This window comes from Chionomys nivalis, chromosome 2 (genome assembly GCF_950005125.1).
Source record: "Chionomys nivalis chromosome 2, mChiNiv1.1, whole genome shotgun sequence".
In the NCBI taxonomy this organism is placed as follows: Eukaryota; Metazoa; Chordata; class Mammalia; order Rodentia; family Cricetidae; genus Chionomys; species Chionomys nivalis.
Window position 1 is genome coordinate 15,138,253 of NC_080087.1, and position 14,831 is coordinate 15,153,083.

At 40.9% G+C, this 14,831-nt stretch overlaps 1 protein-coding gene across 1 annotated transcript in view; it reads right to left on the reverse strand.

The window, feature by feature from the left end:
• Scaf8 (SR-related CTD associated factor 8) overlaps positions 1–14,831 on the reverse strand; it is a 150,042-nt gene that overhangs the window by 115,359 nt on the left and 19,852 nt on the right. Inside the window, exon 3 of the mRNA XM_057759005.1 lies at positions 2,279–2,362. Coding sequence (XP_057614988.1) covers positions 2,279–2,362 — 84 coding nt within the window. The remainder of the gene's footprint in view (positions 1–2,278; positions 2,363–14,831) is intronic.

Sequence of the window (14,831 nt, forward strand, 5' to 3'; positions counted from 1 at the left end):
AGGGCATTTCCTTTAATGACTGATATGGGAGAGCCCAGTACATCATGGCTAGTGCTAACCCAGGCAGGTGGTCCTGAATGGTACTTTATACCATTATATCATTCTTTAAAAAAAAAAACAAAAAAAAAAACAAAAAAAAAAAAACAAACAAAAAAAAACCCGGCTGAGCAAGCCATGAGTAGCCGGCACTCCTCCATGCCTTCTGCTTCAGCTCCTGACCTGGGTCCCTGACTTTCCTCAGTGACAGACTGTGACCTGAGAGTTATGAGCTGAAATAAAACCTTTCTTCCCCAATTTGCTTCTGGTCATGGTGCTTTATTACAGCAACATAAACCCTACCACAACCCATTCAAGACAGGATGACAAAGAACCCAGATCCTTCAGGCATGGGTCACACCTCCAGGAAAAGAAGCAAGACCTGCTGAGGTGATTGCTGAGGGTGGAGCAAAAACAGACTGGAAAGAAGAGGAAGGTCACTAGAACTAAAAGGACAGCTGTAACTGACAGGAGTGCACCTGTCCTATTTTGCTAAGAACATGTTTGTGCACACACACACAGATATTAAGCAGATACTTATGTTTTCCTTATTCTATTTGTCTATTACGTAATGCACTATAGATTGAGCTAACAGCTGAAATACTAAGCATACCTCCTCAAGAGACAATGCCACCTATTCTAAAACACATACTGCACTTGCAGTTTAATGTGGGAGACCGAGGTGGAATTATAACCTGGTCATTGTTTTCATTTGAAATTTAAGCAAGAGGATGTGTGACTGTGTGTATTGACAAAGGATGGTTTAATCTTGGTTGTCAACTTGACTACTGGAATCAACTAAAACCCAAGTTTCAGGGCACACCTATAAGGAATTTTCTTAATCAAATCATTTGAGGTGGTAAAGCCCATATAAAAAGGCCATGGAAGATGGAAGCTTTGGCTTTTTTCCTGCTTGTCCTCATTCTTATTGGCAAGTTCATTGATCCTGGTGCTGAGGGAATTCATTGGTATTAAAATCTACTCCTTGGGATTCCAACATAAACTGCAGACCAGCAGCACTCTAGGAACCTTCCAGGACTAGCTCGAGACTGGGGTTACTGAGCCATCCAGTCTCACGGACTGAACAGAGCTACCTGATCTTTCTGTCATAAGACAGTCATTGTTGGACTACCCAGTCCACAGCCTGTAAGCCTTTCTAGTAAAAGCTCTTTGAATAAATAAATAGACTCTCCTGTTTCTCTAGGGAGCACTGTACTAACACAGTATTTCCAGTCGCTGTGACAAATATCCTGGAAGCAACTCAACCCAGTTCCAGGAACAGAAGCTTAAGATACTTAAGTCACACTGCATCCACAGTTAAGAAGCAGAGAGGACAAGGGACATGGATCAGTGGCTAAAAGGACTTTCCAAGCAAACTCAAGGACATGCGTTCAATCCTCACCTCCCAGGTTGGAGGAGGGAAAGCTATTCCCTGAACGCCACACATGCCCATAGTACGTAAGTGCACACCCCACACAGAGTAACAAAAGTTAAAATTTAAAGCAGCAGCAAAAGCAACAAATATGAATGCCTGCTGATACTCGGTTCCCTTTCTCCATTTATACAGCAGGGGAAGACACTACCACCCAGAGTGGACAAGCCTGCCCAGCTCAATTAAGGTAATTAAGGAAATTCTCCACAGGCATGCCCCAGGTCCATCTCCCAGGTGATTCTAGATCATGACAAATTGATAATTTAACACTATCCTTATGTGGGACAATAGTCTTATACTCTGTAAAGTTCTGTCACTTGTACTGATTAAATAAAATGCTGATTGGCCAGTAGTCAGGCAGGAAGTATAGGCGGAGCGACCAGAATCAGAGAATTCTGGGAAGAGGAAAGGCTCAATCTGCAGTCATCACCCAGACACAGAAAAAGCAAGATGAGAAGACCTTGCTGATAAAAGGTAGCAAGCCACGTGGCTAACACAGACAAGAATAATAGGCTAACTTAAGATGTAAGAATTGATAAGAAGCCTAAACTAATAGGCCAACCAGTTTATGATTAATGTAAGCCTCTGTGTATTTCTTTGGGACTGAATGGCTGCAGGCCCAGTTGGGACAGAAACCTCGGCCAACACTATCCCACAGATTATCTCAAAAAAAATAGACTGGAGCACAATGGTAGAAGATGCCTGATAAAACCTCTGGACTCTACATGACCCTTACATGTGGCACATGTATAAGTACGCGCACACAAATAAGAGGGTTATTTTATTTAAAGACACAAATTTATTACTCACCTTAATAGCTTTGATGGCTGCCTTTGTAATCTGAGTCATTTTCGCTTTAGAAATGGGTGGTTTATAGTCATTCAGCGAATATAACTGAGAAAAAAGAAAAACAAATGTTAAATATATCACAAGTGCCTCTAAGCTATTGTGAAACTATTAGAATGTCCATTTTTATATTCTCAATGAAATAAATACACAGAAAGCTTAAAAAAAATCTCAACAACACTAATGCATGGAAACACAAAATTATAATCAAAAATTACCTCACATTTGCTTATTCACAATCAATAAAAACAAGACCATAAAAACTTAGAATCCTCGTACATTGCCAATGTGAAGAGCAAATGGCACAGTAACTTTATAATACACTGAAGAGCTAGCAATATGGTTCAGCAGGAGAAGGTGAGAGCCTCCAAACCTAACAATCTGCGTTTACTCTCCAAATCCACATGGTAGAAACAGAGAACCAATTCCATCTAACAAACTGTCCTTCCTTAGAATCACTATGGCATGTATATGCCCCACCACACACATGGACATATATGAACACACACCAGATGTAAAAAGAAGAGCATGACAGCTTCTCAAAAAATTTTAAAAATAGTCACCATGTGATCTAGCCAATTCCATTCTCAAGTATACAATAAATATTAAAATCTGTGCCTCTGTTGCAGAGCGTGGTGGCTGACACCTTTAAACCCAGTTTTAGGAAGCAGAAGCAGGCTGATCTCTGCGAGTTTGAGGTCAGTCTGAGATCAATCTGGTCCATCTATACAAGCAAATTCCAGAACAAGTCAACCAGGGCTATATAGTGAGACTCTACCTCAGGAAAGGGGAAAAAGGGGAAAGGGAAAAGAGGACGGGAGGGGAGGGGAGGGGAGGGAAGGGAGGGGAGGGGAGGGGGAAAGGAAAGGGAAAGGAAAAAGGAAAGGAAAGGAAAAAGGAAAGGAAAGGAAAGGAAAAAGGAAAGAAAAGGAAAAGGAAAGGGGGGCATGCACCTGATAATCTGCAAAATTATTCATATAAAATTTAAAGACTCACTGAAAAAGTAGAGACAACCTAAATGACATGAACCAATGACAAAATTGTATTCAATGAACTGTCTTAAAAAGAAATCAGGAAGCCGGGCGGTGGTGGCGCACGCCTTTAATCCCAGCACTCGGGAGGCAGAGGCAGGTGGATCTCTGTGAGTTAGAGGCCAGCCTAGTCTACAAGAGTTAGTTCCAGGACAGGAACCAAAAAAAGCTACAGAGAAACGCTGTCTCGAAAAATCCAAAAAAAGAAAGAAATCAGGATATATAGAAATATATGATGTATATTACATGTGAATTTCGGAAATGGGAAAGGAGGTGAGGTATCTTAATAAATTGCTGTTGACCTCCAACTGTCAATCCTTTTGCCTCAGCCTCTTGAGTAGTTAAGATTATAAACATGTGTCACCATTGTGTCTGGCCCTTGAAAATACGATGCTAAGATAAAGAAAACTGGGGATGTAGTTGAGTGGTAGTACACTTGCCTTAAAACCTTGAGGTACTGGGGTTTGTTCTTTTGGCTTTCTGAGGGGCCCAGCACCCAGCTCCCAAATAAATCACACACACAGGCTTATTCTTAGTTAGGAATGGCTGGCCTTAGCTTGTTTCTTGCCAGCTTTTCTTAAACTGTCTAGCTTTTGCCCCTGGGCTTTTTCCTTTTCTTACTTCTACTTCGTGGGGGGCTGGGTGACTGGGCTCTGACATCTTATCCTCCTCTCTTTGTTCTCTCTTGTTCCTGTTCTCCCTCCACTCAGAGTTCTCCTTCTGTGTATACTCTCTGTCTGCCAGCCTCATCTATCCTTGCTCCTGCCTCTCTACTGGTCATTCAACTCTTTATTAGGACCATCAGGTATTTTCGACAGGTTAAATAAATAAATAAATCACAGCTTCACAGATTTAAACAAATGTAGCATAAACAGAAGTCACACACCTTACAATAATATTCCCCAACAGAGGACAACTCATGATTAGCAATTCTTTTAAAGACAAAACACCCTAAAGTTAATTGCAATGATTGTTGCACCGTGTGGTGAATATACCCCCAAATGGCCATATTGAGCTGCTGACTTCTAGCTCAGTAAGTCTTTTTAAAGCCAGGCATGGTGGCACATGTTTCTAATCCCAGCATCTGGGAAACAGAGGTAGGAAGGTCTCTGAGTTTGAAGAAAAGCCTAGTCTATGCTCAGTGTGCTAGGCTATCCAAGGATTTGCAGTGTAACTTAAAGGAAAAGGAGGGGTGGAAAAGAAAAATAAACCTGGCACACACCTTTAATAACAGCACTTGGGAGGCAGAGACAGGTGGAGGATCTCTGTGAGTTTGAGGTCAGTCTGGTAAACAGAGTGAGTTCCAGGACAGGCTCCAAAGCCACAGTGAAACTTTGTCTTAAAAAACCAAACACTCAAGGTGTCTAAGGTTTCAAGACAATTTGCCCTTCAATCTGTTTTAATAATTCCTCATGGAATGCTCAGAAAGAAAATAATTAAAAGAAATGGCAGAAAAATTAGATAGTAGAAAACTGGGGTTAAATGAAAACTGACCAAAAATTCCATTGCAGTCTGTGATGCTATGGCTAAGACAGTATTTAAAAGTTTGTTCACTAGACTTTGGCCTAACAAACAGACCACAGTGAAATAGCCATGTCTCACCTGGAGAACAAGTAAATGGATAATGCATGCTCTCCTACGACATTTACAGCTATCTTAAAAATAAAAATAAATAAATCTCCCTTCACCACTACTCGACTTCAATAAGCAGGAACTTCCCTGTGGAGAAAACAAAACTGCAAATGAAGGACTCGCTGTGTGACTTTCATCAGCATCATGGTCAGTTTTCTCTTGGGGCGTGTTTATATCCCCCTGCTCTTAGTACACACTCTTCTCAGTTCCCAGCCACAGCACCCTTAAAATGAGATTTATTCTCTTCTATTCAGAATATTCCCTACCAGGGCCTCTCCGATAGCTAATGTGTACTTTTTCCTAAATGACCTAAGGAGGAAAGGCTTCCATTAACTCCCCACTACCAAGCTTCTCTGTATGTTTTCAGTGTCTCACCATTCACCTATCAAGCCATTAATTTGTCTGATTACATCTAATATTTTACTTTTCAAGAAGAACTGCTACAAAGCTAATGTGACTAGCACTGATAAACAAAGGGTTTAATTCCTTTAATACAATTTAAGGTATTAAGTGGCCACCTATACACCAACTACTTTGAAAACAGAAAGCAACCTAGGATTCTAGTTAAAAATTACAAACAACCCATCTGGGTCAGGACTGCTGCCAAGGGCCATGTCTGCATCCATGGCCCTACCATAGCCAGGGTCTGTATTGATGTCCATGGCTCTGGATACCATCGAAGGCAATGCCAGAGATCTAGGTTACCACCTGGGGCCATGCGGGTGGGGCTATTGACAAATGGTATACTGTGTGACACACCACGGCTCCTGATGCTACGAGGATGAATGGAGAAGTGTTGGAAAGATGGAGGAGCAAGTAGGTTTTGGTTTTTGTTTTTAATTAATTTGTGTGGGGGGGGGGCATGCTTCAGGAGAGAGGGGTAGATATGGAGGAATTAGGAGGTGAGCAGGACTGAGGTATATCATGTGAAATTCCCAAAGAATTATGTTTAAAAAAAATTACAAACAGCCTTTCTTTTCAACATCCTCTGGGGTACCCACATTTCCATTACAATCATCTGACTAGAATCAGGCCCCAGCAGATACTAAGAAGGTTGATTCCAAGTATGGCAGTGGGACTTACAAGGACAAGCCTGCTATGGGATAATGTTCATGCACCCTGTAAAGATTTGTCATTTGTATTGGTTTAATAAAATGCTCATTGGTCAGTAGTCAGACAGAAAGTATAGGCGAGGCAACCAGAATAGGAGAATTCTGGAAAGGGGAAAGGTGAGAACAGTCGCCATCCAGGCACAGAGGGAGCAAGATAAAAATGCCTTACTGAGAAAAGGCGCCAAGCCACGTGGCTAAACATAGATAAGAATTATGGGTTAATTTAAGCTGTAAGAGCTACTTAGTAATAAGCCTGAGCAAAAGGCCAAAGTTTATAATTAATGTAAGCCTCTGTGTGTTTATTTAGGACTGAACAGCTGTGGGACCAGGTGGGGCAGAACTTCCATCTACAGAGGCAATGGCCACAGAATAAACTTGTTATCCAGCCTGAACCTGGCTTCACTGGTCTCTCTGCCTCATGTGATCACAGGCACATGGTAAATGCTCCTGCTGCCAATGGAGGTCCTCACCTGACAAAACCCACTGCAAGCATCACATTCCAGAACTGCCAAAATGATAAGCTAAAAGGACTCTTTTGTACCAAGCATTTCATTATAATGGCAAAATGCTAGTAAGGCCACACTGTTTCTACTATATCACTTCTGTTCAGGTCTATTCTTGTAGCAAGACACCAATAAACTGTATTTGACCAAAAACAATCAAACTGTATGATAAAAGAACTTAGAGCAAAAGTCAACCCTTGAATTTGAATAGTATCTGAATCCAAGATGGTCTTTCCTCTTTTTGATAAACAATGTACTCTCACTAGACAACATTCTCCTACCCTCATATGTACTGAATGAAACTCATCACACAATTTTAACAAAATGTTTTCAAACTATTTCAAACAAAACTTTCAAAAAACATTTTAGTGTCTTTGCCAATTTGATCAATACTCAATTAATCCTATGGGTTTGGCAGAATCTAAGAGAACTTACAGGTCCTAAACCAGAACCACCAACAGACATCTGGGTGTACATCAGCGCAGTGTGCCTTCAAGGCTACTGAATCTTTGACCAAATGCATTAAAGTATAAATCAAAAGTCAAGAGTAGCTAATTCTAGGGCTGGAGAGATGACTCAGAGGGTAAGAGCACTGGGTGCTCTTCCAGAGGTCCCGAGTTCAATTCCCAGCAACTACATGGTGGCTCACAACCATCTATAATGTAATGAGACCTGGTACCTTCCTGGCCAGCAGTACATTGTATGCTTAATAAATAAATCTTTTTAAAAAGGGGGGGGGGTGAGGTTTTTTGTTTTTTGTTTTTGTTTTTTTTACAAAAAAAAGAGTAGCTAATTCTTTTCCCAAAATAACCCCTTGGGGCTTTAAAAATAAATCCGTATCTCTGAACTCTCCAAAGACACGAGAAACCTCACAAAAGTTCCTGCCAATATGATCTTGACACTTTCAAGGCTGTGAGCAGACTAGACACAACCACTTCTTCCTCCTATTCAGAGATAATGACTTTCACAATGAAGAAAAAAGGGAAAAGTAACATAACTGATGTCACCAGCTTTTAGAAAATGGAAAAGGGTTGGTAACTGATAAGACAAGGAAAGCACAGCCCTAGCACACACATAAGACACAGCCACTATATAAACTACATTCTTTCATGGCTCACTACCCAAGACCAAGATCTGAGAGAGTGCAGAAGAAGTAACTGTAAACAAATGCCCCCACCTACTACTGCAACAACTATTAATGTCTAAAACTCAACTGACAATGGTATTAAACTTTATTTAAAGGCTTAATGACCTTAAGAGTTAACAAGAGAAAAACATTGGTCTTTGGGGGGGAAATCAAGCAAAGTCAGAGACTTCAAAATCATTCAAAAATTGAATTTCATTATTTTCATTCTAGTCCACTTGTGCATACATCATTTCCACAGTTCACCTTCTCCTAAATTCTTAGATTGAAGTTGCAACCTTCACTATGACTGTATTTTGAAGGAGGTGATTAAATGATATCATATAGACAGACTAACAGGATTACTGTCTTTCAAAAACTAGATAGCTCAGCTTTTGCTCACATACATATCCACATTCTTTCTGCACCCCCTCCCTTCCTCTGTGAGAAGGCAAGTATCCATCAGACAGAAACAGTTTCTTCTGGGAACTCAATGGTCAGCACCTGAAGCCTTGACTATAGCCTCAAGAACTATAAAGAAAAAAATTTTAGTTAAAACACTATAAAAAAATGGGTTAGATGAAACTTTCCTACCATTTATAAACATGTTATTGTTCAATTAGAGCATTGGGAAAATAAAATACATTCATAGCTGTAAAGCACTTATGTCCTCCAAACTGAACATTCATTCTTCCCAGTAAAGGAGGAAGAGGGATTCTCATATTCAGGAAACTCAACAGGCAAGATTCACACAAGAAGCTCAGGAAGTTCATGAAACCTAACAGATACAGAAAGCTCTGGAATATGGGTTTCGTGAGCTGGCACCCATGCTGGATGGGCCTTTCAATACTGAGGTTACCTGTGAGTCATCTGTGCTACTGAAACTAACCCTAATAAACTTACTGGTTCATCCAGCTAGATAGGTGGAACTGTGTCTTTAGTTTGTCATCAGTGCCTATCTGGGATAAAGGCATGTTTTGTACATTTCTCCCCAGGAATAATCACACAAAGCAACTGGTGCCCAAACATGAACTAACATAACCAAAGTGAGGAAATATAAGCAAATCTTGGCCAATCTTGATGTGTGATTCCCCTCTGTATGCTGTGAATATCATTAGTTAATGAAGAAGCTGCTTTAGGCCTACTACAGCACAGAGTAGGTCAAGGTGTGAGTTCCAAGCAGATAGAGAAGAGAGTAGGCAGAGTCAAAGAGAAGACATGTAGCTGCTGCAGGAGATAGACACTGGACAAAACTTTACCGGTAGGCCACAACCACGTGGCAATACACAGATTAATAGAAATGGGTTAATTTAAGATATAAAAGCTAGCCAAGAAGAAGTATGAGCTAATAGTCCAAGCAGTGTTGTAATAATACAGTTTCTGTGTGACTATTTCAGGTCTGAGTGACAGGGAAACAAACGAGCAGCTTCTGCTTACACAATCTGTCTGAGGATGAAGAATTCGTGGGGGCAATCCCAATATGACTACTTTTTCCCAGGATGTGGTAAAGGATGGTGTGCCTCCTTGTAATGACAGCTGTATGTGTCCTGTGGTAATAATATATAGAATCCAAGTGGAGCCATTTGAGTAGCGCACCTTTTGGAAAAGGGGAGGATGTTCCAATAGCCACTGTCTACATAGTATGGGATAGCATACCTCCTTGATGATGGTATCCCACACATTATAGAATTCTTAACTGACTGGAGAATGTATTACAAGCCCTGAAGTACTGCATAGGAGAGCCATTCATAAGCAAGCAACAGAGGCAAGTTATGTGGTCTTTGCTTTGGGCCATACAACATTCAACTGAGGCTCATTTTCCAGTCTACAAAGAACAAACTCTATAAGAAAGAAATTACAGGGCTGGAGAAATGGCTCAGCAGTTAAGAGCACTGACTGGGGGTTCAGTTCCCAGCACCCACACGGCAGTTTATAACTGTCAGTAACTCCAGTTCCAGGTGACCCGATACCTTCACAAATATATACATGCGGGCAAAACACCAATGCACATAAAAATAAATTACTATAACAAAGAAAGGAATTACAAAAATAAAAAAATGGATGCTATCCTATTCTCTATATTGGCCTCTAATTTAGCACACACATGCACGCACGCACACACTCAAGAAAAATAAGGATGGATGACATGAAGATGTTGGTCTGCTGTTCGTTATGCTGGTGAGACACTAACGAAGTACCAATCATTATCTGCCCTTAAAAACCCTTACCAGACAGAAAGATTTGTAACCTGGGACAAAATTAAATAGTGAAGGAGAACATGAAATAGAACAGAAGATATTCCTAAGGGTTAGAGAGATGATTTCTGTGTAAAGATGCTTGCTAAACAGTCTAGCAACCCAAGTTTGATATCTAGAATCCACATAAGATGAAAGCAGAGAACTGAGTCCATAAAATCAGCCTCTAACCTGCACACACATACCATATCACATGCACCCCCACCCCCACAAACACACACACACACACATACATATATATATCATGCACATACGCATACTAAATAAATATTTTTAATTAAAAAAAAGATACTTCTCAGGTCTGACCTTTACTACAGAATGGACAAATCCAAGACTCAGTATACAGATGAGGGCCTTAACAATGAACCAGTACAGAAACTATGATAAACAAGTAATATACTCCATCTGAACTGCTTCAATTAGAAAGACTTTTAAATAAGAAATGAAAACAACTCCCCACAGTCTAGTTCATGAGGCTATGAGCCATGGGGATAGATAAGATCAGTCTGAGTGCCAGGGGAATGGAGAAACCAGACAGCACCTAGCCGTCTGTCCTTGAGACAAAGGCAGCACAATCTGAGGCAATGTAACAGAAATCAATCCCTGATAGACTGGCTGTTAAGATCCACATAAATATAAGCGGGAAGCAAAAGACAGCATTACTGAGGAATGCTGGGTGTGTGAGAGGCAGTGCTTAATTCCAATTCACCAGGCCCAAAGCACTGTTCACAAGGAGGCAGGAAGAAGCTAGAGCAGCTGGTATTCACAACTGGCATGGGGACTTCAGCACCATCAATGAGCCATGTGGGAACAGGTATGTGGATGGGACTGACTTCAGAGCAGTTATGTAAATAAGTTCAGAGGCTGCTCCAGCACTCAAGACATGATACCACAAGGGCAAGCAAAAGGGTCTATCTATCCAGTTCACTTGATGGTAAATGTTACGAGATTCATGTGAAAGGAAAGTACTAAGAAATGTCAGAAAACCCAATGTTGCATTTGTCTCCGGAAGGCCAAACACTTCGCCAAAAGGTTAAAGAGATGACAGAATAGTACAAGTATTTTTTTTAAAGGGGAGGGGGTAGGAATTATTATCCTAGAGTACCTTACTACTGGGGGGTAGAAACTGTTCATCCACCCATTGACCTCTGCAGTCAGCTGTGGTCAATGGAAAGGCAGTGGCCTCAAAACCAGTCCAGAGGTTACAAGAAATCAGCTACAATAGCAGTCAAGGTAGGCAAAAATGTGGTCCTGCTTCTCCTGGTCCCTCGCCTGGTCAAGTACACAACTCCACAGAGCACCCCTGGAAGCACTCTAGGATGGAGAATCAGGATGGTTCACAGACCACATTATCAAACCTCATCACTGCTCTTCTGCCAGAACAAGTGATACAATCTTTTCAGGCTGCACTGGAACTTGCTAAGTGATCTTTTTAATATTCTGCTAAGCGATAAATCCTAAAACTAATGGATATTTCCTCAAAAAGGACAATCCTGGATGGGCAAAGATCCTGCTCACCCTTTGTAAGATGATCTCATTATGTAAAATCAACTGTTGGGTGTCCAAGATTTAGAAAACTGAAAAAAAAAGTTAATTTAAATAAATGCACCCTACTTAAAGAAGGAAAAAGAAAAAAGAAAAAATATTGACAGAAGCTGTAAGGTTATTAAATGAAAACCCCTGAGCCCACAGTAACTCCACCCCTATGAGTTCTTGGTCAGGGAGGCCAAGAACTTCCGGAGACAAATATATATAAATCAAAAAGACTATGGCTATTGGTGCTGGTTGTTTCCACAAATTAGATGGCAAGTCCTTTTTTGCTAGGACAGCACGGGCTTTGGTTGCAGAACTAGGAGAAATCCAATTGCTAATGAGCTGGACGTGTCCTGCCCTGTTCACTGAATCTCTGGAAGACACTCCACAATCTGCTGTACAAAAACTGTCCCCAACAGTCCTGCTGGATTATAGATTCTGACGACATATCATCCATCACGTATGTGATGTGGGAGTCTTCTCTTTTGTGTTGATTTCATTGGTTAAATAAAGAAACTGCTTTGGCCCTTTAATAGGACAGAAATTAGGTAGGTGGAGTAAACAGAACAGAATGCTGGGAGAAAGAAGCCGAGTCAGGAGTCACCATGATTCTCCCACTCCAGACAGACGCAGGTTAAGATCTTTCCTGGTAAGCCAGCTCGTGGTGCTACACAGAATATTAGAAATGGGTTAGATCAATATGTAAGAGCTAGCCAATAAGAGGCTGGAACTAATGGGCCAGGCAGTGTTTAAAAGAATACAGTTTCTGTGTAATTATTTCTGGGCATAAGCTAGCCATACAGGAGCCGGGGCGGCAGGAACGCAGCCCACCGCTCCACTTACAACATGTATGTGCAGGAATAATGGTGATATTTTCTGTTTGACTTTAAAATTATCTTCCCTTGAGGAAATCGTATTTGATACTCTAAGTCAAAATAAAAATCTGTGGCTGGGGCTATCCAAGGCTTCAAAAGGAGACTAACTGCTAAAGATGTAATGTGCCTGTCAAACTATCTTCTAGACATCTGTGTGTACTCCTCAGCTGCTGATGCTGTCACCCTTGCTCAGGAAGGCTAGTCTTTGCAGTGGGCAGGGGCTACTATAGAAACTCATAACCATTCCTACTAAAATAACCTCTGCTGTGGTACGATGGCCCAATGCTAAACCATGAGGATGGGTTAAACAGACAAGTAAATTACCCCTTTTAAGCTCAGCGCATCACAAAAGAAGGGACAGATAAATACTGTGAGGTAGAGGGAGTGCTGTGAATACATTTCTTCAAATTAGAACATTGCCCCTGAAGAGCTGAGGGTGGCTCACCCCACACAGATACAGAGAGCTCTTAAAACTTTTAAAACTCGGGGAATACTAGAATTTCAGGGATGAATCATCTTGCCTGGTTCCCACAGCTTTAAAGAGTTATTAGTGTAATATACAAAAACTCATACATTGCACACTTCAATAGATGAAAAGTATAGTGTGGATGTCTCAATAAAGCTGTTGTCTAAAAACAAAAATAAAGTGAGGCACGGTAGTGCACATCTTTAATCTCAGCACTTGGGAGGCGGAGGCAGGGGGATCTCTCAGTTTGAAGTCACTGGATCTACACAGGAGATCCAGGGCTACATACACAGAGAAATCCTGTCTTGAAAAGAAAAAGAAAAAACCCACAAAGGATTCAAAAAGCTACAAACAGCACAAGGCCCCTCCCCCAAGTTAGGAGAGCAGTTAAGCAACTAGAGGGAGAAAACTGGTGGAGCAACCTGCAATTTAGGCTGGTAGCTGCAAGGATGCAGCTGTCAACCATGCTGGGGTAAACCTTTCAGTGTGACGCAGCTGTCTCTAAGTCACCATGCTCCTGTGAGGGACCTCAATAAGCTCAGGGTCACTAAGGCCACACTTGGATACAGTTCTTTCTCCAGCCTCCCATCAGTGCCTTACCTGAGGGGAGCAGACATCAGCTTGGACTATTTTGGAAACAGGACACAGAAAAAAGTGACTGAACTGTCTTTGAAGTTTCCTGCTTCATGGAAATGTCTGCTGGATACTATGGGCCTGCAGGCTGAAGATGGATGCCCCAAAGGTACAGAGGAACTTTGGGTGACTGTCCAGGCAACGAGATGTCTCTGTCATTTCTAGAGTTTTGGAAGTTGCTTATTTCTTGTTTACTTAGGTAATATTATATCCTTCTGGAGTCTTTGATGGAGTTGAAGAATGGTTAGTTATAGTTTTCCTTAATTACGATAAAAGATAAAATAAATATAAATATTGTGACTGTAATTCTTGCTTGATAACTGTTTTGTTATATGTAATTTTACTATGTGAAAGTTAAAGCCTTCCTTTTTGTTTAAACAGAAAAAGGGGAAATGGTGTAGGTAGGTCATCTGTCTATGTGTTACTTTCATTGGTTAAATAAAGAGACAGCCTTAGCTTTTGATAGGGCAGAAAATTAGGTGGGTGGGGCAGACAGAATTCTGAGAGGAAGAAAGCAGTGTGGCAGATGCCATGGCTCTCGGGCCCAAGACGGACGTAGGCTAGAATCTTGTCGGTAAGCCACAATCATATGGTGATACACAGATTTATTAGAAATGGGTTAATTAAGATGTGAGAGTTAGCCAATAAGAGATTAGAAGTAATGGGCCAGGCAGTGTTTAAACGAATACAGTGTCCGTGTAATTATTTCGGGTAAAGGTAGCCAGGCGGCAGGACGTAGCCAGCTCACCTCATCACTACACTGGGGTAAAAAAGTTGCCAGAGGGGAAAGATGCGAGCTGCTAGCTGTAACCTTGCAGATAGGCCACAAGCCTCGTGGTAAAATATAAAATAATGGAAATGGGTTAATTCTAGAGGTAAGAGCTAGCTAGTAATATGCTTAAGTGATTGGCCAAGCAATGGTTTAAATAATATAGTGATTATTTCGGGTCTGGGTAGCCAGGAACAAACAAGCGGCCTCCTACAACAATAAATAACTTTTCTTAGTTATAAAAGAATGCTTATGATTTTTACTAAAACATATTTTAATTACATTATTTATGTATGAGTTTGTATACACATGCAAATGGACATCAGAGGACAACTGCAAGAATGAGTTCTCTCCTGCCGTATGGATCAGATCCTCTGGCTTGACACCAAGTGGATTTATCCACTGAGCCATCTCCCTGACTGACCTTTATTTTCCAATTCAAGATATTTTAATACAGAAAATATGGACTATTTTAAAAACCACACAAAAAAAAGAAAAAACAAATTATGTATAATCTCACAATTCATCACTCATTCAAAACCTACTCACTGAAACCAGACAGTAGGAATGTAAGACAAGGCCATC